This window comes from Pipistrellus kuhlii, unplaced genomic scaffold, assembly GCF_014108245.1.
Source record: "Pipistrellus kuhlii isolate mPipKuh1 unplaced genomic scaffold, mPipKuh1.p scaffold_m20_p_11, whole genome shotgun sequence".
NCBI lineage: Eukaryota > Metazoa > Chordata > Mammalia > Chiroptera > Vespertilionidae > Pipistrellus > Pipistrellus kuhlii.
Window position 1 is genome coordinate 28257571 of NW_023425416.1, and position 26012 is coordinate 28283582.

The window sequence follows — 26012 nt, forward strand, 5'->3', positions numbered from 1 at the left end:
TGCTAAGTGTTCAGTCGTTTGGTCAGCTGTTCAACCAATCAAAGCATAATATGCTAATGATATGCTAAGGTCACTCAACCACTCACCATTGACATGCACTGACCACCAGGGGGCAGATACTCCAACTGGTAGGGGTCTGGCTGATTGGGACTGAGAGAGTTGGGCTGGAAACACCTTGAAGTCCTCCTGTGGTCCTTCCCAGCTGGCCAACTTTCCGTGTCCCTCCCTGGCCCAAACATGTACCCGTGGGGTCCCTCAGCCTGGCCTGCACCTTCTTGCAATTCAGGACCCCTCGGGGGATGTTGGATAGCTAGTTTTGGCCTGATCCCTCAGTCCAGGCCGAGGAACCCCACTGGTGCACAAGTTCGTGCATCAGGCCTCCAGTGTTTCATAACAAGTGATCTAGAAAAAAAATTTTTTTTTTAAATATATATTTTATTGGTTTTTTACAGAGAGGAAGATAAAGGGATAGAGTTAGAAACATCGATGAGAGAGAATCATTGATCAGCTGCCTCTTGTACACCCCCTACTGGGGATGTGCCCGCCACCAAGGTACGTGCCCTTGACCGGAATCGAACCTGGGTCCTTTCAGACCGCAGGCTGACGCTCTATCCACTGAGCCAAACCGGTTTCGGCGATCTAGAAAAATTTTTAAGCAAGAATTCATATCACATTTCAAATGATTATAATCAAAGTGTGAACGTGAAATACGTGTAAGATCTTCATCTCTTTAGCAGGTTAGAAAATCTGATTTGTGACCTAGACCTAGCCCTCAGCTAATTTCTTCCAGGTGAACGTGTCAGCTTAAAGACAAATGCCATGTTATTTAAACCTACAGAGCAGAAACTCAAAGTAGATTTTTGTTTTTATGGTAATGGTTGTATTTAGATAGTAACTGCCGTTTTCCTTCTCTGACATGGACACATCATGGAGACTTACTCTCCCTGAGGTAGTTTTAATAGCAGTACCATAAAAGGTTACTAGATTGTACTTGTGCAATCAGATCTGGAGGACCAAGAAGCCATTTGGTTTCTTTGCATTAATCTGTTCTCATTTCTTGTTTGTGGACTCCAGACCTGAGTTTAAGTTTTAGAAAGCAAGCTTTTCCCCAAGGGCTTGAAAGCTCTAACTTTTACCTTTTCTTTCAACTTATTCCCACACTTGATATCTCCACATAGATGTGCATGAAGTATTCTCAGACAGAACAGAGCTCTGGATCCTCCTCCCCTGGCCTGTTTCCTCCTTGTCTTTGTAAATGTGCCATTATTCACCTGATTCTTTAAGTCAAAGCTTTGATTCCTCTTTTTCTTTTCACTTCAGTATAATCCAGCGTTTTTCAACCGATGTTGCCTGGTGTGCCGTAGGTGCAGACAAGAATTTTATAATTTTTCACTATTTTGTTTACTTAATATTTCATAATAAAGTAATTATAAAATACTTTCTTTGTGTTTATTTGATTCCTATTCAAGAGAATTACTTTATATATAGTCAATATAGGCACAGAGTTAAATTTTTTAACATTTTCTAATGGTGGTGTGCCTCGTGATTTTTTTCATGAAACAAGTGTGCCTTTGCCCAAAAAAGGTTGAAAAACACTGGTATAATCCACGAGCAAGGCCTGTTAATCTGCTTCCCAATCCATTCACTTCTCTCTCCGCTCCACACTATTGCTCCAGCCACTGCTGTCTCTTTCTTGGACCTCTCACTCTCCCTGCATCTGCTCTGCTGCCCTTCCTCCCCCCAAGCATTCTCTACACAGCATGCAGTCAGCAGTCTTTGTTTTTTCTTCTACTGTGATAATGTGTGTCATTCTTTTGCTTAAACCTTGCAATGGTTTCCCATCTCACTTGGGATAAAACCCAAATTCCTCAGGTTTTATCCAGTAGAATTACCATGTAAGTACTCATCAAAACTCATTTAAATCTCCAGTCACACCAATTCTGTTCTCTGTCTTCCACTCTGTTCCTCATTTTTCCGTCTCTTTCTCAGTTTACTTCTGTGTGTGTCACTCTGTCTTCTAAGTTATTTTCTCTATTGCTGAGGCTTCCTTTCTCTCTCTCTTTTTTAATAACTCTGAGTATTATCTTACTTCATAAATAGTCTTATTTTTCTGCTTTTATCTTTAAAAACAGATAAGCAAAATAATTTGTTACTCTCAAAAGAGAAGAAGGTTAAATGCTTATAGTTGTTCTTAAACAAAAGGGTTGCTGTGTTATATATTCCTTCTCCTGGGAGCAGTGTGGTCGGCTGATCTGCCTACTTCAGCATCACTGCTGAGGAAGTATGAGGATCTAGAGATCTGTGCTGTCCAATATGATAACTCCTAGCCACGTGCAGTTATTTTACATTAATTTAATGAAATAAAAGTAATTCTTCTGTTCCTCAGTTGCACTAGCTACTTTTCAAGTGCATAGTAGCCGCAGGTGGCCAGTGGCTGCTGTATTGGCCAGCTCACTTAGAACATTTCCATCGCCATCGGTGGTTTATTATATGGAGCCGCTGTGACTTGTATACTCATTAACCAAAAGTTATATTTAAAACTCTTTTCTAAAAAGCAAAAAAAAAAAAAATTTAAAAAATTTGTGTGAGCTTACATCAATGCACTACTGGTAACTGGTCTTATCAGAGAATGGACACATGAATTGAAAACCTTTTTTTTTTTTTTTTTACAAAGAACAGGATACTTATAGTGTATATTAGGTCACAGAGCAATTGGTGAATTAATTTAAAAAGCTTGATGGACTTTTCATTTTTGTTTCAGATGATCCTGTACATGCAGCTCCCACCACTTCTACGCGTGTGTTTTATATCAGCGTAGGGGTTTGCTGTGCAGTAATATTTCTCGTAGCAATAATATTAGCTGTTTTGCACCTTCATAGTATGAAAAGGATTGAACTGGATGACAGGTATTGTACATATTTTGGGAAAGTAAGGAAATAAAAGTAATTATCTGCATTTGCTTGGGAGCCCACAGGTGTGCAGTGGTGCAAGGGAGAGAGGGAGGATAATCAAGTCCCTAAGCAAAGGGAAAATTACTGTCTCTTTGATTGCTTTCATTGTGATTCTCTAATTTTTTTTTTAATTTGTGAAGTCAAATTACAGATTATTAGTTAGTAAAGAAGTTGAGATAAAAATTTCTGCCTCATCCCCTTTGATATGATCCTACAGCAGACTCATAGTAACTTTCAAAAATAGCCCTGTTACTTCCTCCTACTTTGTTCCTCCATCATCATCCATCCATCCATCCATCCATGAACATGTCTTTAAAAAAATGTTTTTGTGATTTTAGAGAGAGAAAGGGATAGAAAGATAGAAACGTTAGTGAGAGGGAAACATTAATCAGCTGCCTCCTGCACGTCCCCTACTGGAGAGTGAGCCCACAACCTGGTAATGAGCCCTAACCCAGAATCAAACCGACTGGGCCCCAGCAAACATTTGTTGAGAACCTGCTCTAATTTAAACCATCCGTTCTCAACCTGGTTGCACATTAGAATCATAGGTAAATTTTAAAACATACCAGTCTTTGGGTCTCCTCTTCCAGAGAGTCTGATATAATTGGTCTGAGGTGGTGTTTGGGCATCATTTTTTTTTCTTTCTTTCTTAAAGCTTTCTGGATGATTTTAACGTGTAGACTTTGAGATAAACTAGGTTACATAGGCTAAGTGTCGGGAATAATAAAATTAATGTTATACCCCTTAGCTTCAGGTATTTAATCTTTGAAATGAACCCATAATTAAGAAGTTTTATGAAGTTGATGATTATGGTATGTGTATTATTGTGTGGGATACAGAAGGTGCTGGTCCTAGCCTGGGTGAGTCAGAGATGACAAGGAAGGCATTACAATCAGGATAGGGTAAAAGGTCAAGTAGGAGTGATAGACAGTTTTATTTTTCCAAGACACCATTCTTGTTTCCTGCCTCAGGGTTTCCCAGTTGCTGACTGAAGACATCCCCAGCAGCATGGATTGGCTGTCAAAGCTCTGCTTTATGCAGAGATGTATCTCCTTTCCTCTTTGAGCCTTTCTCCCTTTCTCTTCATGTTCTTTCCAGCTGCTCTAGTCAGGTGATTACTTGTCCCTCACTTCAGCCCTACACTCTGCCCTTCAGGACTTTTGTTTAGAATTTCCTTTTGTCCACAGGCTCCCTACATTTCCACCAGTCCAAACTCTGTTCATTCTTCACACTTCTCTTTCATGAAGTCTTTTCTAAGCCTCCCAATTACCCATTTCGCTCTCCTCTCTGTCTCTCCCCCTCCTTCTGTCTCTTTCTTTGGGGTAACAATTATGATACCTTTTCCTCCTGAAATCGTTTCTCTGTGTACTTGTCCTCCTACTAGAATGTAAGCTTTTTCCAATTAGAGAGCAGTGTGTGTTACTTATTGCTGAGTCCCCAGTCCTAACACAGTGTTGTTCACACATTGGGTGAGCACATTTGTGGCCCAACAAAGCCCCAGGGCACAGGGAGCCTGGCGGAATTCAGTACCTGCCCTGAAGTTCTCTCTGTTCCCGTTGTTTTACTTTCTTTACCTGAGTCGAGAAAAAAAACAAGAAAGGAGATGCGAATGAAAAGAGAAATACATGGGTGCTGTGTTTCGGAGTATGTTTTGTATATATGGTAGTGTTGAAGTTAGACTTTGGTTTTATAGAGGACGAAATGGTCTTTGGAAGCACCGAGGGAGCAGTGAGGTAAGGGAACAGGTAGAGTTAGAGGAGCATTGAAGAGCATGACACTTCGAGGTCAGTCTCTATGCACACGTTTTCCTTGAGTGCTTGCCTGTGTGCCAGGGCTGGGAACCCACAAGGCCAGAGTTGTGCAGGCATGTCCCGATTCCTCGGGGTATGTACCTCTACTGCGGAAATAGCCTGTTACCACCCATGAACTGGTCCCAGTTCTCTCTAGCTTTCAGGTGAATGTTTCCAGACATTGCCTGAATAAAAGCAACTTACATTATCACCTGCTTTCAGAGCATAGCTTAGTAGTTAGGAGCTTGGCCTCTGGAGCCAGAGCATCTCTGAATTCTGTGTCCTGCTTAGTACTAGCTTTCTGGCCTCAAGAATGTTATGTCACCTCTTTATGTGTCAGTTTTCCCCATCGCTAAAGCGGAGTGCACATGCTGTTGTAGTAGAGGCGCATGCTGGGGATGTTGTGAACTTATATAAATTAAGGGCCATTATTACAATTTTGTTTTTAGAAAGGTTCAGTGTGTTAGTAGTGATGGACTAACTTATTCTGCTTTTTTCTGTTCTATTAGCCACAGTTTATTATGTGTCTGGCAAGCTAACAGCAGTAATTAGAAAGTTCCCATCCAGTAATCCAATAGCATTTAAGAGACACACACTTCCCTCTGCACAGGGCCCACTGAAATCTCAGTGGCTGCCGTTGTATTGAGTGCTTTCTGTTTACTAGCACTGTGCAAGCACTTTACATGTATTGACACATCACCTATTGGAGTGAAATTGTCCTCATTTTAAAGATGAACAAACAGGCTCAAAGAGATTAACTTTCCCAGGATAGCAGTGCCAGCACCAGGGCAGAGCAGCAGGAGACATTATTGCAGTAGCTCAGTATTGTAATTGTACAAAGCATTTGTTGCGTGCCCTGCACTGTTACACATGCTTGACCCCCATTAATTCCCCTAATCCCCTAAACCGCAGCCCTGTGCCGTTTGATGGGACCCGTTGCTCCATGGAATTTCCGGGACAGGGATGATGGAGAGTTCCTCGATTCCAGGCATTCAGGAGCCGAGTCCTGCTATACACAGAGTTTCTTTAGAGGCAGAGAATAAACTCCCTGGGCTTGCTCCTGCCAGGGGCACTGGGTCCCATGTGTGTAGCTGTCCCTGTCCTGACACCATAAGGTGACCTTTCTGTCTCAGTCCCGTGTCAGGCGAGATTGTCCTGAGAGGCAGAGCTTCTCGCCACATTCACTCCGGGGCCCTCCCCCAGCGGGATGCTTGCACCCTGTCCGCTCTGTGGCGTTCCCCTGTTAGTTCATGACTGCAGGGAAGTTCGTTCCTCTTTTGTGGGGTACTTGAACTTGCTATTTCACAATATCTTCATTTTCCACTCTATCCACTACCCTACCACCCTCACCATTACTAGTGATGAGGTCATCTATATTTATTTACTTTTTAAAATATATTTTATTGATTTTTTACAGAGAGGAAGAGAGAGGGATAGAGAGTTAGAAACATTGATGAGAAAGAAACATCAACCAGCTGCCTCTTGCACACCCCCCACTGGGGATATGCCTGCAACCAAGGTACATGCCCTTGACCGGAATTGAACCTGGGACCTTTCAGTCCACGGGCCGATGCTCTATCCACTGAGCCAAACCAGTTTCGGCTTTATTTTTGTTTCTGTATCTAGTGCCTAACAGGTCTCAGCTAAAGGAATGTTAGATGAAAAATTTGTTGATTGATGAATGAGTAGAGAGAGGCAAAAACCACTTTGTGATGCCAGGGTTGGGGAACCTTTTTTCTGCCAAAGGCTATTTCAATATTTCATAACATCATTCATGGGCCATGCAAACTTATCAACTTAAAAATTATCTGCTATGTTTGGTCAAGCATTTAATTACTCACCCCTAATGCCTTGGTAGCACTGAGAGAGAAATGAGGTAACGGGAATGAGGCAGGGTCAGACCAAATGATTTCTGGGGCCTTACACTGTCACCGCGGCCTGGACGTTCCCAACCTCTGCATTATACCAATATTTTTTGCCTCTTTCAGTATGTCACCAACTTTCAGTATGAAGCAAAACTGTTCTGTCTTTTTGTTACAAGGAAGTACAGGTTTCTCTGCTCAGTGATCGAGTCCGTAGTTGTTCCCTGAGCTGTCACTGAGGCGCGATGAGGCCGCTGGGCCTGCAGTGCCAGGCGCTGGCTTCAGTGCTGGGAGGAGGAAGTGAACAAGCAGGCACGCTCCCAATCGCAGGGCCTGATAGCGGCCTGCGCAAGGCAGACGGTGAAGAAGAAATAAATCCCTGCTGCCCAGCTTCACGAGGGGGGTCTTTGCATGTTATATCCCCTGCCAGGTCCCCAGCACACCATCTAGCATGTAGTAGACACCTAGCAAGTACTTGTGGAATGAATAAATAAAGTTTCAGAGAAACACAAATTGTAATAAGTGCTGTGAAGGACAATGATGCTTTGCCCTAACTCTTAACTTCAACTCTGAAACAGAGTTAATATCCCCATAACTAATCTCACTTGCTTATGAAAATCATATTAGGCAATTTATTTATTCTGGTTTTAAACTATTATGGTAAGTGCTAGAAAACGTACACTTTTATTCCATTTTCTACCTCATGTGATACAGCTACCTTATATAGATTACGGGGTTAAGAGTTACCAGGGGTGGATCCCTGACTGCTGCCTGCTTCTTTTTTAACAGTGAGTCTGGGGTTTACAGGTTTGTTTAACCACTTAACATAGTGCTTTACTCATTTTAGGGACTCACTAAGTATCTGTTGAACAAACAAAAAATTGGCATGGACATACTCATAACATCTTAGTATGCCCACAGTTAGTTTCAAGAATACTGAGTTGGTACAAGAGTGCCACCTACTGGAGATAGTAAATAATTTGGGGTCTGAGCATTCTCCCACTAGTGTACGTTGGTTGCAAGGGAATATTTAACTAGTGTGTTCACATTACAACTCGAGCCTCAAAAAATCCTGGGTATAGGCTTTTCTTTATTCCATTTTGTGGGAAATAAATTGAAGTTCCTTATTTACCCCCTTTGGGGGATGGGAATGCTTCCCCCCCCCCCCTTGTTATTGAATCCTGGACTTATAACAACTTTGTTTTCTAGGGTGATCTTTGAGTAGCACTCCAGAAATGGGTGTCTTGTGCTTCCTTGTCATTCTAAGGCTTAGGGATGCGAAATATTAGTAATAACAAAAATAATTAATATAATAATTTGTAAATGCTCTGTTATTCCATCATCTGTAAGTCATTTTATTTTGGGCCATCATTAAAAGAGACCTCTTTTTCTGATTCCTTTTCTTAAAAACAATCTAATAGAATGGCATGGGCTCTTTTCGTAAGAGGTGATTTATAGTTCCGTAACATATTGTTTATCATGGTGTGAGGTTCAGGGCGGCTACTATAAGTGGTGTCTTAGGACTGGCACCTACATTTCTGTATGACTTTGATAGGTGAACCTGCTTGATGATTGTTGAAGTAGAAGGGAAAGAAAACATTTAGCTTTGTATTATGAGATTGTTAAAATTTTCAATATGGAACGTTTGTGATGGAGATCCATGCATTATTGCCCTCTCCATCAGGACTTTAAATTAGTTATAATGTCTATATGCTTTTTGTGCGTGTGGAGAAAGGAAATTTCTCATTGAAGCTGACTTGCCAAATATTTCTCTTAATTATTTGCAGCATCAGTGCCAGCAGCAGTTCTCAAGGGCTGTCTCAGCCATCTACCCAGACGACTCAGTATCTGAGAGCCGACACACCCAACAATGCAACTCCTATCACCAGTAAGAGTTAATTTAATTCTAAAGTCGATTTACTAAAGTTGTCCGTGGTCTGTCTGTCAGTGGTCCTGTGTGGTTATGGGACATGTTTACCATACTACGTACATAGGGTCTGATCCTCAACTTCTGCTTTCTAGAACATTGAATGAAACATTCTGCAATTGAAGTGTGAAAAATAAAATTTAAGTTTAATTTCTATATTTAGTTTTGTGGAGATTTCCATAAATTAAGAATATTAAAGAACTATAAAATCACTCCTATAGAAATTTGGAAGGAAGGTTTTTCAGGTATTTAAGTAGTTTAAGCCATTGAGCTGCACAAAGACAGATTTGGATTTTAATACATTGTTTGATGGGCTATGGTAAGGACTTTATATTGTTTCCTAATCTAGATAGGACACTAGCTGCTGTTAGAATTGAGAGCTCGAGATCTGATTTTCTGTTTTTTGAATAAGGGTTTTGTTTTGTTTTAAGTTCACCCGAGGGTATTTTTAGAGAAAATGGTGGAAAAGGGAGGGGAAAAACATAAATGTATGAGAGAAACACATATCCCAATGAGGTCCAGGTGTCGAACCTGCAGCACAGGTACATGACCTTGACCAGGAATTGATCCCATGATGCAACAGTGTGTGGGCCGATATTCTAACCACATAACAACACTGGCCAGGACTTGAACAGGATTTTGATAAAAGTTTTTATACTGGAACATGTAGATGGGAAATTATCATTAATAGAGTATAACGTAGACTAGGGGTGTCGAACTCAATCAGAGAAGGGGCCAAAATCTAAAATCCAGCCTAAATCGCGGGCCGAATGGTTTACTGAACAGTCATAAACTGTCATTGTGATGGAAACGCAGCGGAGTGCAGTGATGACAGCGCGGTGCGGGCCACATTGCAAGGCCTGGCGGGACGGATTTGGCCCGCGGGCCTTGTGTTTGACACATGTGACGTAGACAAAGAGGAATCAGTCACCATACAAATAAGGAACAAGGTAACATCCAGATAGACACTAGGTCACAAGTCAGGGCTCCACTCATTGGTGCTGTTGATGAATTAGGTTCTTGTAGGTATTAACCGTTACCTTCCTTGGGCTAGCATTTTTCTTTAGTAAACTAATACTAAGAATATCTATTCTTCACCCACTGCCCTCTTGTGGTCTTTCAATACTGTTTCCCAGTAAAAAGAACCAGAATTCTTTGGCGAAATGCATGGTTCCAGGATTGAATCAGGAATGGACCAGATAACTGTTGCTGAGCCAAAAATTAAGGGAGCTGCGAAAGACTTGAAGAGCTCCCAAAACGGGCCCGTTTGAACATCTGAAACGATGATGACTGCAATGGGCTTTATGATAAACTGTATAAACCCACGAGATCATAATGGTATCTTTTTAAAAAATTGATCGTTCTCAGGTAACTAAGGTACCAACAGACACCTTACTCTGACAACTGGCTCCATGAGTTGTGTTTCAGAGTAACCAGACAGTGCTGGTTCATGAGGCAAAATGTTTCCTCACAGAAGACTCTCAGCTGATAAATATGGAAGGAATCATAGAATTAGAAATTATATCTGTAATCCCAGTAAAATGTTTATTCAGGAAAAGATCAATATTTAAAACCCTGTGAAGAAAGGGAAATGTGAACTTTACCATTTGAGGGATCAGATTGTCACACCTGAACCCACTCCTGAATCTAGAGTCACGAAAAGTAGGACAAGTAGATATTTTGCATTCACATTTGTGAAGCACCGGCCCTGGGCTTTTCTTGTTTCTCCTCCCACCCTCTACGAGTTAACTGGGACCTAATCAGATCTAATCAAGGCTATAGAAATGATTTATAATTTATAAAATATACAGAAGTTAAATGATATTTGAAAAAGCAGTGCCAGATATAAAGAAACCTGGTCAGTTATTCCAGAGAATAACTGACCAGGTTTCTTTAATAAAATAGTGGCAAGGAAAAAAAAGAAAAAAGAAAAGGGGGGGGGTGGTTAAAGGGGCTCTCTAGATGAAAAAAAACAAAACAAAACTTAACAGTAATTGCCATCACCACCAACAAAAGAAATATATGCTCCTCAGGAAATAGGATAATCGATGTGAAAGTAGTCCAGAATGTTCAGCATAAACAAAACATTGCTTTTACTGGTAATGTTCAGATGTCAGACTTTGCTCTTGGGAGTCAATTTGTCATTGTAGATATAACCTTAAAGAGGCAGATAATTCAATTATTGTATAAGCTGAAAGCAAAATACTCTTTAAAAAAGTCAGTGGGAATACATTTATTTATTAAAATGCTTTTTTAGTCACTGTCAATAAAAAATTTCCTTATTTTTGTGGATATAACCTTAAGTAGATAGATTATTTATTATATATAAGATGAATACTTTAAAAAAAAAACTCAATGGAAATGCATTTGTTTATAAATTTAAAAAAGAAAATAAAAAGGAGCAGAAAAAAATATCTGAAGACATAATGGCCAAGGATTTTCCAAAATAACAAAACACAACAGACCACAGGTCCAAGAAACTCAGAGAACTCTAAGCAGGATTAAACAGATACGGATACTCACATTATACCTACAATTAAGCATGTCTTGGTCAAGCTGCTGATAGTGCCATCGGGCTGTCAGGCTAATCCATCCATTGTGCAGCTCCCCAAAGCCTTGCATGTCGTTCTCCTAGCAGCTATTGATGACCACTGTGTAGGTCCACTAATATTTCTGGGATTTTTCTTCTCAATCTCTCCCAAAGCAAATAAACCATTAGAGATGGCATTCTAATTTCCCCTTGCTAACACTGGGTCTTCCTTTTATTCTAATTTTAGGGGTTGGGGGCATGAGAATTTTAATTTATAGCTAGAATGTGGTTGTTTTTTTACATGTTAAAAAATGAGTGAGAGTTAAGGGAACTGAAAAACCAATATGAATCTCACAATGATAGGACATAGACTCTGTGGATATCAGAATGATTAAATCGAGTACACATTTTGTTACACATTTTTACAAACATCTCTTCCTTTGAAAAGTTCTTTTGCTAGGAGACAATATTAGAAAACCTTTTGGGAAGCAAACAGTCCATAAGATGGATTAAATTGAATTCCATGAATCAAAGCTTGTTTCATTTGGCTGAAAGTCAGTTGAAGTAGCAGTGATGGTAACATTATTTTTAGTGTTTCTTATTTTAATTCTTCATTTTAAGATTTTGGGGTAGGTGGAAAAGTGTTTCTTTAAAATTGAGTATGGCCTACATAAGTAATTTTGACTGTTCATGTATGTGCACATTCCTTCATTCCTGTGACTTGAGTCCTGAGGTCCTAACAACCTAGTTCACCATGATGCCATCCTTAGGGTATTTATATTTCTTGGTTTGGCTTTGTTGGCTCCTCAGGTTATCCTACCCTGCGAATAGAGAAAAACGACCTACGAAGTGTCACTCTTCTGGAGGCCAAAGCTAAGGTGAAGGATATTGCAATCTCCAGGGAGAGGATAACTCTAAAAGATGTACTCCAAGAAGGTATTTATTATCTCAAAATCAGGTTTTCACAGAAGATTTAATGTTAGTACCAACAAATTTTTTTTGTTTGTTTCAAATTTTAAGAATTTGGTTTTATGTCTAAGGATAGAAAGCAGTGCATAATTTATTTCCTTTATAAAACTGATTTTATTTCCCTCTTCTTTAGATGTTTAATTCAACTTAGTACGGCTTTGGTGCAATTCTTGATCTTCAAGTATATTGAAGCACTTATATTAATGCTTGTTCCCTTTAAAGTATATTTTCTTTCTGTTTAGTTATTGTTTAAAGATGATCACAACCTAGCAGGCCTCTTTGAAATATTTTAAGTAATTTTCTCTCTGGCATATAGTGTGGGGTTCCAGCAGAAGGAGCGTGCTTGAGCTTTGGAGTTACACCCAACTTCCAGTTGCATTCCTACAGCCTTGGAGAAATCACTTCATATATTCTGTGTCCAATTTTCTCTTCTGTAGGTTTGGCTAGTTACGATGTGTTAGTCTACGCTTAGGCTAGTTACGATGAAATGATGCACATTAAATGAACTAACACATTTAGGTGTTTGATAGATATTAGTACCTTTTCCTTCCTTGTTGGTCCTTGCTTTGAGTTTTAGGATATTGTTTGGAGAGATGCTGAAAGAAGAGGACAAAAGTTAATAATAAATACTTGGTTGAGCTCTTCAAGTTGTTAAATACAGAGTTACATTCTCCCCAGCCCACCCCATAATTCAGTTAGTAATGTTTTGGATGCATGAGTCATTTGAATTTATCTGTTGCTTTATCTGGATGCAGTAGGTCCAATCACAGCTAATTGGGGACCTTGAACTGTCCCCAATGGCAAATAGTAATCAACAGAAGCAGATTTTTTGTGTCTGTTTTTGAATTCGTGAGAATAGTCCATTTCTCTCCTTTGTCATTGTGTTGAGGCTAAGCCCAGAAATTCAGATGCCTCTGTGGATACCCCGCTGCTGAGCTTCAGTGCTCCTAGCTGTATCACTGGTTTATTTAGAATAATTCAGAAAGATTTCTCATGTACTTGTGAGATCTGGTATTTCTGAAAGCAAATTATTTCTTTAAAAAATTATTTTTAAAATTTATTTCAGAGAGAAAAAGGAGAGGGAAAGATAGAAACATCAATGATAAAAGAGAATCATTGATTGGCTGCCTCCTGCATGCCCCCTTACTGGTCATCGTGCCCACAACTTGGTCATGTGCCCTTGACTAGAATCGAACCTGGGGACCTTTAGTCTGCAGGCCAATGCTCTGTCTACTGAGCCAAACCAGCTAGGCCGAAAGCAAATTATTTTATAGTAACAAATAACTTCTAACAGTCATTAAAAAAACAAAGATTTGGGTCTTCTTACTCCAGAGCTATAGTAATGTTGTTGATTACATATACCCTTGTTATGTTTAAGTTATATTGTGCCAGAAAGTTTTGTACTTATAATTTTATGAAGGTTATTTTATGATCTCTTTCATTTCTTTCCCGTTTAGGTACTTTTGGGCGTATTTTCCATGGGATTTTAATAGATGAAAAAGATCCAAATAAAGAAAAGCAAGCATTTGTAAAAACAGTTAAAGGTAGGAATTTTTTCCATACTATTTCCATAAAGCTTTCCTGTCTAAGGTGGCTTATGCCAGCTAAATTCTGCCTTAAATTCTCAGTGTGTGCCAGACCTTTATAAATCAGTCCAGGTTAATTTAGCTCATATGGGACTATTAAAGAGTTTTGGGTAGTTCTCATTAAGGTTAGAAAATAGGAGTCTAGTAAATTAAGACCTTAAACATTTATTAGACATTACTCAGGCTTTTAGTTAAACTGCATCCACTTGACTTCATTATTGCTACATATAATATTGTAGTTTTCCTAAGTTAAAAGTCTTTGACTTTCACCCTTAAAAAAAACACATTGTTTAAGGGGGTGAGGGGGAAAAGAAGCGCATAGGGGTGATAAATATTGACAGGAGACTTGACTTGGGGTGGTGAATACATTGTACAATATACAGATGATATGTTATAGAATTATACACTTGAAACTTACATCATTTCATTAACCAGTGTCACCCCAATAAATTCAATTAGAAAAACATTGTTAATAATTTTCCCTCCTCTCTCTCCACCTGCCCAGTACTGAACACTATAAAGAAAAAAGATGAGCCCTGATTCAGTTGGTTGGAGTATCGTCCCATGCTCCAAGGGGTTGTAGGTTTGATTCAATTCCCAGTCAGAGCACATATAGCAGGCAACCCATTAATGTTTCTCTCTCTCTCTCTCTCTCTATTTTTTCTTGAATCAATAGAAATATATCCTCAGGTAAGGATTTTTTTTTTTTTAAAAAGATGACCCACTGTACCTTATGTGAATTTCCTTCCTCCTGCCCCTGCCTTTGCCATATATTGCTGCAGAAAATATCCATATCCATGTGGCCATGTGTGGGTATGTCTTGGTATAGTTTTGCATGAATAGCCATGATTGTACTTGGCTGCCCCAAGAGATACTACATTTAAAATTTTGAAAGATATTGCCAGATTGTTTTCTAAAAGGTGTATGGTAATACTAGTTTATATTTTCATGAATATATTAACCACTTGGATAAATGTGATACCTACTTTTTCAATTATTGATTTGTATCAAAATTTTAAAAGATTTTTTTTAATTGAAATTTTTTAGAGAGAGAGGATGGAAGAGGGAGTGAGAGAAATATCTATGTGAGAGTGAAACATTGATCATGCAGCTGCCTCCTGCACGAACCCGACCAGGGATCAAGCCTAAAACCTGGGCATGCACCCTGACTGGGAACCGAACTGGCGACTCATTTCATGGAATGGTACCCAATCAACTGAGCCACACTGCTAGGGCATGATTTATATAAATATTTTAATTAGATATTTCCTAACAAAATCTATTAGAATATTATTTATATATGGCTTATTCCCTAATATTAATAAATTAAATACTAGCAAGACTTTAAAATATTAGAATTTTAATTTTTTATATTTGATGTTTCTAAGAGCTTAAATAATTCTTAGTATTTAAGAGAAAGAAAAATGTGGGATATTTTCAAAATTTATGTCTGACACTTATATAGATTGAGATGACAAGATATTAATTTTAAAAAAACATTTAACATTTTGAATGCAGAAATTGAGGGAAAAATTCAATTCAAGTTTATGAATAGGAGGTGACAACTTTATGAAGTTTACAAAGTTGGTTTGAGAGAACTTGTTTCTAAATTTACTTAAGGGGATTCATGGAAGGCATGTTTATTGTTTCTAAAAAGTTGGGTTGTACTAATCTAACAAAAATTCTTTGGAATTTGAATTTGATTATTTGAATTTAGCAAAATTGCTTGTTTAAGGGTGGTACAAACACACACTTTTTAATCTTTTCTAAGTAGATGGTGTAACTCACTATATTGTTCAGTGTTTATATTATTCACCCACTTTTTCTAGCCCCCAAAATAATTTTAAAGGTTAATATTTAAATCAGGTCCCAGCAGATTTTCTGCCTACTTTTTGTTTTTGTTTTTGAAGGGGAGTGTCTTTATTGATTAAGGTATTACATATGTGTCCTTATCCTCTCATTCCTGCCCAGTTTTGAAGGATAGTGTACATTGTACTCTTCGTAAATATAAACTTTGAACTCTAAATTTAATAACCACTGCCTTTGGTTACACTTTCCCCATTTTTTAAGGAAACATTTCCCCTTAATTATAATATTTCTTCTGGGCTTTATAAATATTATTTGGACAGTTTAGAGTAGGCTGTTATTAATTTGTTCTGAATGAATCTCGAATTAACAAAAGAGATTTCTATACAGAATTGGGTTGACATAGGATTGGAAGGGGAGAAAGAAGGAAATAATAGTGATAAGAAAACACAATGTGGATACTGGGACTGTTTCACAAGATAAGATTTCTCTTTCCGTATGTACTTGAGTTGGAGTCACTTGCTTGGTTCTACGCCTAGCCACTGTAATGACAATGTTCTTTTTGAGCCAGGCGGAAACAAGGGAAAGCACAGTGAGTCCTCAGCCAATATATGGTCATGATTTGCTTGGAAACAAAGAGGAAGTGCTTTGACCACAGCCCTTGCCTCCAGATTGTTAGAAAACTCCACATGATTTTCTCTGTGATTTATTTGTTTACAATGTTATGTTTATTTCTTAATTAAGCCTACATGTAACTGAAAGTACTTTAACAAGTCTGTATGCTTTGTTACATGCTACACAATTAAAAGTGCAGCTTAACTGCAAAAATATATGTTTTGAAATGATCATTGACCTTTATCATAGGGCAAACTTTGTCTTAAAAAATTCATAGTTTTGCACAGACACTTAATAGATATTCCAATATAAATTTCTAGAGATTAAAGTTAGGAATCTGAATATTTCACACAGGATTGCAAGACTGAATTTAATAGAATAAATGAATTAATTTGAGGGTTTTTTTGTGTTAAGTTCTTATATAATAGCTAATCTTTTATAACTTGTGTTTTTTAATATGTTTTTTATATCATTTTGTTCTCTCATAGTTTTTACAATGTGCATTATTTTATGATATTCTTTTCAAGTGTATCCATCTTGAAAATAGATCTTTCAATATTTAAAATTAAAAGAGTAGGACTAGACTAGAAAAGGGATCCAAGAAAATTATTTTTTCTTAAGTGGGTAAAATTATTTTTCTCTAATTCAATATTTTCTTAGTTCCTCATCCAGTTCAGATATCTCTTACTTAATAGAACATGTTTATATCAAAGTTAAGAACTGGAAAAATATTATGCATAAAATGACATATCCTGAAATTACCTTTTATTCTATTTGGGTCTCTGAACCAGTTAATGGGAAAGTGGTATATGCTTACCAACTGATGTGAACCTCCAATGATTACTAGTTTTTTATCCTCAAATCATCCTGCCAGCCCCCAAATAGTCTGGCTATAATTTTGTTAAAAATTATTTAGACCTTAATCAATAAAAAAATTAAAAAAAATTATTTAGATAACAGAAAGACTAATAATAAGAAACATCCTGTCATTTACTGAGTGATTCTAAATGTTTAGCAGTTTTTAGACAACTAGAGTTTATTTCACTGGACATTGGTGTGGATCACCGTTCCCAAAGAAGCACCAAGCATTCCTCATCCTTGGCTTTTTGTCCACGTATTTGACATTCCGACAAAAGTCTTAACTAAGTGAAGCTTCCTGGAAAGGGGACACTAATAACATGTCGTGGGAGAGGGAAGTAAATGAAACATCTGTTAGAGTTGGAAGTAAATGAAATTTGCGTTTATCAGCTTTAATGAGTGAATGTGACATGTAATCCTAGTGCCTGAGCTCAGTGGTCCAGATTTCACTGTTGGTTTTGCATTTTACTAGGTAGCGGTGGGATGTGGATCTTGGCTTTGCCAATCTTTATATCTTCTCCCTCTAATACTGCATTGGTCAGAAGCTTTATAAAGTATTATTACTATTTTTACTGGTGACAGTACAAACTATTTTTATGGTTTCTTTGAAAAGTGTTTTTAAGGATATACTTTACTCTTATGTTTTTAGCGTCTAAGACCTTTCTTTTTAAATGACACTCATTTGTAGTTTTATAATGAAAATATACTTTTTGCTTACTGAAATGTTCTTTTCAAAGAGTGGAGAAATGCCTTCTCTTTAATTTATTTTATTTTATTGATTTGTATAAACTCTTTCAAAAAGGGGGGCAGAAAGGAAATTAGCCCTTTGTGTGCCTTATGTGTTGCAGATATTCTTCCAGTCTGTTATTAACTTCTCTACTTTGTTTATAGATCCTTAATTTCTAACTTCTATGTAGTCAAATTTATTTTTAATGACTTCTGTTAGTATTGACCTGTTCAACAAGACACTACCTACAGCAATAGAATTTTAAGCAAGACCTATTTAAATTTACTTGAGACAGTTATTTACTAATAGCAGAGAATAGTAATGCCATACCCATATATAATATTGTCATTCAGGATAATGTCTTTTTCTTGACGTAGATCAAGCTTCAGAGATCCAGGTGACAATGATGCTCACTGAAAGTTGTAAGCTGCGAGGCCTTCATCACAGGTGAGAGGAAAAACCACCAGCACTCGCTAAGCATGGTGGCATTGATTTTCACATTTTTCTTTTAAGAACTTTGTGATGTGTTCTGAATCTAATAGTGTCTTTTTGGATAGTGTGGTGTGTGTGTGTGTGTGTGTGTGTGTGTGTGTGTGTGTAAAAGGGAAATGCATGCTCATAGCATAAAATTTAAAAATGCAGAGAAGTCTATACAAGAGCATGTGAGCCCACATCTGGACAATCAGAGCTAAGCATTGGAGAGTTTATGCATATTTATGTGCATATTTCCCTTTAAAAATAGAATAATGATAATACATGTGCTAAAAAACTTGGTTATGAAATTTTTGAACCTAGAGAATGCTAAAGTCAAGAATAATAAACACAAAAAGACTGGCTCCTAAATTCATTGTTAGTTATTAACATTTTGCCGTTTTTATTTGCATGTGTACATGTAAGTATATGTGGCATCTTTCTGTGCAGTTTTATTACCTCCTTGCCCCCCATGACTGTAATTATCCTGCAAACAGGTGGCTTTTGTGTCTTGCTTTTCTATGAAATCAGCTTTTACTCACGTTTTCATAACAGCTCTTGTTGACCGTTTTCTTGGTACGTGCTTTTCTATTGTTTGGGTAATCGTGTTTCTAAGTACATATGTTAGAGATAATTCTTACTTTATTTTAGGTTTTCTTTATTTTATTGCTTTTTATTACAAATAAGCCCCTGAAGTTTTAAGTTTCACTTGTATTTCTCCTGATTTCTGATTATTTTATAGAAATCTTCTTCCTATTACCCATGTGTGTATAGAAGAAGGAGAAAAGCCCATGGTGATATTGCCTTACATGAATTGGGGGAATCTAAAATTGTTTTTACGGCAGTGCAAATTAGTAGAGGCCAATAATCCTCAGGTGAGAAAATTTGCCAAATACCAGTTATTTACCAGTAGTTTCTGATATTGTCTTTGAAAGCAGATGTTTACATTCTTAACTATAATCTGTGTGAAGGCCTGCAAAAAGAACCTCAAAGTGAATTAGATGGTGTTTATAACCTGTTTGGTCTGGAGGAAGATTGCTTTATGATTCCTGCTTAAGGGTGTACACTTTGCTGATGCTGAAGTTTTTCTTTGAATACCTACTATGTGTTTATTTAGAATCACCTCAAAATCTCTGTAAACCTTCCTAGTCATTTCTCTAATAACTCTTGAAGGTACTTGAAATAGGTCTCCCTTCTAGGCATGGAAACAGGCCTATTTAGTCCATATTTAGAGCCATATTATTCCAAAAGCTGGTGATGACTGGAGGGTGTATTTTTATTTGTATATTTTTTTAAATATTTCTTTATTGATTTCAGAGAAGAAGGGAGAAGATGAGAGAGGGAGAAACATCAGTGATATGAGAGAATCATTGGTTGGCCGCCTCCTGCACACCCCCTACTGGGGATCGAGCCTGCAGCCCGGCATGTGCCCTTGGCTGGAATCGAACCTGGGACCCTTCAGTCTATCCACTGAGCCAAGCCGGCTAGGGCTGAAGGGTGTACTTTTAATACGCTCGGCTGTGAGATGTCAGTCATGTAAGCGTGTCTTTCTCTGCACTGCTTGTGCCATAGCTGTGAAGCATTAGTCAGATTGCAAACACATCGTGATGGCAGTGGTGCTAAAACCTAGTAGGCGTTTGCTGCCACTGTATCTTGTAGCCCCATTAAGTTTGTTTCAAGATGCATAATAATTTACTTACTACGGTTGCCAAGAGAACATGGATTCAGAGGCTGCATTGAGTATTTGGCTGAATACATTTGACATGCTTTGGAAACAGACAGGATGAAAGCTGGTTCCTAACCCATGGTTGGAGGCTGAAGCCCCAGCATCACTTGGGGAGGAATGTCGTTCCTCCGCCCACAGTCCTGGCATCCTGGCTCCAGGGAGCACATCAGGGTGGAGAGGGCTGTAAGCTTGTAGCCATTTAAAAATGGCCCCGAGGGGATAATTTCCTACTAAAAACTATTTGAAAAGAAAAGAACTGGTTAGTGAGTAATAAGCATCTGAAATGTTACCTTGTGTTCAGCATTGAGCAGACACTTAGGAGCAGCTAGCTGCTGTGTGTGCTGGACGCTGGGGAGATATACCTAACAGAGGAGAGAAGTAAATGGTAAATTATTTTACAGAGTAAGGACTATAGTAGATATAAGTACAGGGAATATATTCTTAGTCAAAAAGTAGCTTTAAAAAGAAAACAGCGTGTAAGAAAAGTATTTTGGGATAGAGTGGGGTTATGGAATAAAATAAGCAGCTGCCATCATAATTTTTGTGCTAACTGCAAACCTTGTCATCTTCTGTTCCCACAGGCAATTTCTCAGCAAGACCTGGTGCACATGGCGATTCAGATTGCCTGTGGAATGAGCTACCTGGCCAGAAGGGAAGTCATCCACAAAGACCTGGCTGCTAGGAACTGTGTGTAGGTGCCACAGGCTCATCACTGTCATCTAATGTTTAGTATTCCTTGGGTTTGGGGTTCTTTCCAGAAGTCACAGTGGGAATCATATTGTATTTAAGAGTAATTATGACCTATATTTTTAAAATACTCTGATTGCATTTGATATTTGTATCTTTACTTTTTAGCATTGATGACACACTTCAAGTTAAGATCACAGACAATGCCCTCTCCAGAGACTTGTTCCCCATGGACTACCATTGTCTGGGGGACAATGAAAACAGGCCAGTTCGGTGGATGGCTCTGGAAAGTCTGGTTAATAATGAGTTCTCCAGCGCTAGTGATGTGGTAAGTGCTGGGGCACAGATTTCAACAAAATGGAAACAAGGCTTTCTGCTTTATTGTTGTTGTTGTTGTTGTTGTTGTTGTTGTTGTTGTTACTAGAGGCCTGATGCACGAAATTCGTGCAAAGGGCTCGGCCCTCACAGCAACTGCTTCGTCTAAAACACATGTGTCAAACACAAGGCCCGCGGGCCAAATCCGTCCCGCCAGGCCTTGCAATGTGGCCCGCACCGCGCTGTCATCACTGCACTCCACTGCGTTTCCATAACAATGACAGTTTATGACTGTTCATTAACCACTCGGCCCGCAATTTAGGCTGGATTTTAGATTTTGGCCCCTTCTCTGATTGAGTTCGACACCCCTAGTCTAAAAGGTCTGGACAGTCGTTCTGCTGTTCAATCTAATTAGCATATTAGCTCTTTATTACATAAGATTATTACTATTGAAATCTAGTAACTTTTCCCTGAAATTTTTCATTGAGAAAGCAAGTGTAGTTAGCTCAGTCAGCCAGTTTATGGAGAGAAGCTGTGACCCAAACCACGGTCCATCATTGTGTGGCATCTCACAATAACCCCATGAAGAGCACTGTTAACACTATGGGGTAGGCAACTACAATTATCTCAGTATCTATTTTTTTATTATTTTATTTATTTTTTACAGAGAGGAAGGGAGAGAGAGTTAGAAACATCGATCAGCTGCCTCCTGCACAGCCCCTACTGGGGATGTGCCTGCAGCCAAGGTACATGCCCTTGACCGAAATCGAACCTGGGACCTTTCAGTCCACAGTCTGTTGCTCTCTCCAATGAGCCAAACCAGTTTCAGCTTGATTATCTCAGTATTAAAGGCAACAACATTGAGGCTTAGTGAGGTTACAGTATTTGATTATTCTTATTTTCTTATTGAAGTCTCAGAATGACCAAGTGGTTAGTTCCAAGATCACAAAAATTTACTGCTTTCTTTTTTAAAATGACCTCTTCTAAGTATTACGACCTGTGTAATTTATAATTCCTCAGATGTCACTCTTTCCCTCTATCAGCTTCTGGGTGGTCTGCCCACTAGAGCAGATCACGAAGTGGGATTCTTTATACTTAGTAATGTTCAGTTTCAGAAGTCACATCTACTTATGGATATTTTGCAGGCATTTTTAAGTTCTGTCACTTTTTAATCTGTTTTGAAAGATGAATTTATTTTCCTGTCTCTTTATTGTAGTGAATATTCAGAGGTTAGCTTAAACTGCAGATAAGGTAGGTATAAGTACAAGCAGCTATGGAAACATATTTTTGGTTACAAAGTATTGGGTCGGCAACTACGTAATTGCGGATTTTTTAAAGAAAAGACAATTTTTTCATGGAACTAAATAACTTTATTCTGTAATGTATTGCCCATTTTGATCAATGACCTTTTGCCATCTTTCAGGCAGCATCATAATCCCACGTTCAAAAAACTTCTGGTTTTTATTAGCAAAAAACTGAATCAGGTACGATTTGACATCATCATCATTATTGAAATTTTTACCATTCAAGGAGTTTTGTAAAGATCGAAACAAAAAGTAATCAGATGGTGCAAGGTCAGGACTATATGGTGGATGTGGCAAAACATCCCAACCAAGCTCCATTAATTTTTGCCGAGTGACCAAAGATGTGTGTGGCCTTGCATTGTCATGATGGAATACAACACCTTTTCGATTTGTCAATTCGGGCCGCTTTTCTTCAACTGCATTGTTTAATTTCGTTAGTTGTTCAATGTAGACATCAGAATTGATCGTTCGGTTGGGTGGTAAGAGTTCAAAGTAGACAATTCCTTTGTAATCCCACCGAACTGATAACAAAACCTTCTTTTGATGAATATCAGCTTTTGATGTTGTTTGAGTTGGTTCACCTGGCCTGCACCACGATCTTTTCCGCTTGATATTGTTGTAAACAACCCATTTTTCATCGCCAGTTATCAGTCGTTTTAAAAATGGATCATTTTCATTACGTTTCTTTAGCAAATCGCAGCTGCTAATGCGTTGCGTTAACTGTGATTCTTTCAGTTCGTGAGGAACCCATGTATCGAGTTTTTGAACATAGCCAAGTTGTTTTAAGTGATTTTCAATGCATGTATGTGATACATGAAGCTTCTCTGCAATCTCACGTGTTGTACTGTGACAGTCCGAATTGATTATTGCTTTGATTAGGGCGTCATCAACTTCAACTGGACGACCAGAGCGTTTTTCATCTTTGAGTGAAAAATCACCAGAACGAAATTTGGCAAACCAATTTCGACACTGCCGTTCTTTTAAGGCTTCGTCACCATAAACAGCACATAACTTTTTATGAGCTTGCGATGCGATTTTCCCTTTGCGGAAATAAAAAAGCAAAATATGACAAAAATGTTCCTTTTGATTTTCCATTTTTCAACGAACGCCAAACAAAAACTACAAAACAGATCAAAAAACTTTTTTTACTGATTAACAGCTGAATAGCCAACTATCAAATAACAAAATGTGTTTTACATTTGCACTACGTCTACAAACCTAAAAATTCAACTGAAGCCATATATGTGTGAAACCCGCAATTACTTAGTTGCAGACCCAATAGCTTTTTAAAACATTCAGAGTGTAGGTATAAAGAAGTATTTTGGGATAGAATGGGATTGCAGAATAAAGTAAAGATTTGTGCCCAGCTGGTATGGCTCAGTGGTTGAATAGTCGACCCATGAACCAGTAGGTCATGGTTTGATTCCCATTCAGGGCACATGCCTGGGTTGGGGGCTTGATTCTCTGGGGTGTGCAGGAAATAGCTAGTCAATAATTCTATCTCATTGTTGTTTTTCTCTCTCCCTCTCCCTTCTTATCTAAAATCAATAAAAACATACTTTAAAAAAGAAGCAATTGCTATCATAATTTTTGTGCTAACTGCAAACACTGAATGATCAGTGATATCTGTTAGTGTTACATGTGAAGTCCTAAATAGAATAATTTGTTTTAAAGTTTCAACTGTAAAAAATGGGCTTGCTATGTTATTATATATTGTGTCTCATTTTATTTATAGTATTGAGTTATCCTTTTACTTCTACTAGTAAGTGTGTGTGCTTGAAGGATTATTCTTTTAACGCACTCTTTCCCTCAGTGGATTGTGTCCTGTGGCCGCTGTAACAAATTACAACAACCTTGGTGGTTTGCAGTGACAGAGATTTATTCTCTCAGAGATGAGTTCTGGAAGCCAAATGTTTGAAATCCAGATGCAGGCAGGGCTCTGCTTCCTCCAGAGGCTCCCAGGCAAACCTTCCTCACCCCTCCCAGCTTCAGGGGCGGCTGCCTTTCCTAGTTTGGGGCTGCCTCTCCCTGCTGCATATTCAGGTCACTGTCTCCTCCCTGTGTGTTTGTCTCTCAAAACTCTCTCTGCCTCTCATAATGACGGATATGATTGTATTTAGGACCCAGCTACATAAGCTAGGATAAGCTTTTATTCTCAAGGTCTTTAACTTAATCACCCCCCCCCCCCCACACACACACACACACATACACACACAAGATAATATTTACAAGTCTCAGGGGTTTGAATGTGGACATATCTTTGGGCCATCTTTCAACGTGCTACATTCAGTAATTGAAATTATTTAAGACTTCCATATTGAAAACCTGATATTTTAATTTAAAATCTTTGACATTAGAGTGAGTTGATAAGGGGAGAAACCCTCTCTTGTTAATTAAAATCTAATTACCTTTTTTTCTTTTTTCAGAGGTGAGGTTAGCTGTTTGATAATAGGGTGCCTTTTTTATATACCAAGTGTCCTGATTAAATGTGTTCACTTGATTTGGGTGAACAATTTACTTACGTTGTCTTTTGCCTTTTTTCTGTTAATTAAGGTCTTGTGTTGTGCATTTATATCTTCAAAAGACTTTGTTTAAACTTAATTTAAAATCAACCATTCTCAGGAAGAAAAACCGACATATCTGACACTTGTCATGTGAGTGATAATGAGGAAGGGAGGTTTTCCTTGAGGAGCAGCTGCACAGGTTCACGGTGGACAAAAACTGGCTTCTTGTTGCCATGGCCGTTCCAGCCAGCGGCCTGGGTGGAAACACATCCAGTCTCTTAGATCCGAACCCCAAGGGCTTAGCTTGTGTAGCAGTGGGGAACGAGGCCTCATCTGTTTTCTCAGAGCTTCATAATAGAATAAAACTTCTCTAACGTTGTCAAGGAGTTACAACTTCACATAAAACCGTACAAATATGCAAAGTGCCTAAAGAAAACGTGGAACTTTTCTTTAGCAGGGAGGGTTGCTTTTTTGTTGTTTTTGTTTTTTCTCAAATAATATAAAAAGAGAAAACAGAATTGGAGTTTTGGCCAGCACACAGCTGCTGTATTGAATGACAGTAAGGAGCAAACTATACATGTTTTTAGGGTGCTTGTTTTTAGGGTTACCAAATCTTTAGTCAGGAGTTCTGAATCGTAGCTGGAATTCTTCACCAGTTTCTACATTAAGCAAAACTGTTTATAGGGTGTGTGTGTGTGTTTGTGGGGGGGACAGGTTTAACTTTGGCTTTAAAACAGTTCTTTTGTGGTTTTTTAAAAATATATTCTTACTGGTTTCAGAGAGGAAGAGAGAGGGAGAGATAGAAACATCAATGATGAGAGAGAATCATCAGTGGGCTGCCTCCCGCATGCCCCCTACTGGGGATTGAGCCTGAAACCCAAGCATGTGCCTTGACTGGGTATCGAACCCTCCCAAAGCAAAGGTTAATAATATTTGTAATAACTTTGTGAGGGACAGATGGTTACTAGACTTACTGTGGATCACTTCATAAAGTATAAAATATTGTGTCACTGTATTGTATACCTGAAACTAATATAATATTGTATGTTAACTATAATTCAAAATATATTTTAAAAATGATAGTATAAATCAGGAAAAAAATGTATAGGTATAATTATTGTGTGCTTTTTTTTTCCAATATGGATGGAGCTGGGAGTTTAAAAGCTACACTTAATTTTCTGCTTTTGGGCTGAAAAACATCATGCAGATTCACATGCAAAACCAGTAATATAGCCTCCCTCCCACCAGAGTCTCTACACATGTAAAATACATATTTGGGTATAAATGTAACAACTAATTTTATTACGGCTTTGGAGGGGACATTTTCTTTGTACTTTTAACATTTTTGTTTTGTTTTTTTTATAGTTAAAAACTCTACATGACT

At 38.2% G+C, this 26012-nt stretch overlaps 1 protein-coding gene across 7 annotated transcripts in view; it reads left to right on the top strand.

Annotated features, from left to right (window-relative positions):
• RYK (receptor like tyrosine kinase) overlaps positions 1 to 26012 on the top strand; it is an 83332-nt gene that overhangs the window by 42114 nt on the left and 15206 nt on the right. For 2 of the 7 annotated variants that reach the window (XM_036431413.2, XM_036431410.1), the window contains 8 exons: positions 2762 to 2906; positions 8391 to 8491; positions 11871 to 11996; positions 13487 to 13573; positions 17999 to 18068; positions 18835 to 18967; positions 20400 to 20509; positions 20674 to 20833. In XM_036431413.2, coding sequence (XP_036287306.1) covers positions 2762 to 2906; positions 8391 to 8491; positions 11871 to 11996; positions 13487 to 13573; positions 17999 to 18068; positions 18835 to 18967; positions 20400 to 20509; positions 20674 to 20833 — 932 coding nt within the window. Of the gene's footprint in view, positions 1 to 2761; positions 2907 to 8390; positions 8492 to 11861; positions 11997 to 13486; positions 13574 to 17998; positions 18069 to 18834; positions 18968 to 20399; positions 20510 to 20673; positions 20889 to 21259; positions 21289 to 24550; positions 24694 to 26012 lie in introns of those variants that run through there. The other 5 variants (XM_036431412.1, XM_036431409.1, XM_036431415.2 and 2 more) reach the window with 4 other exon arrangements.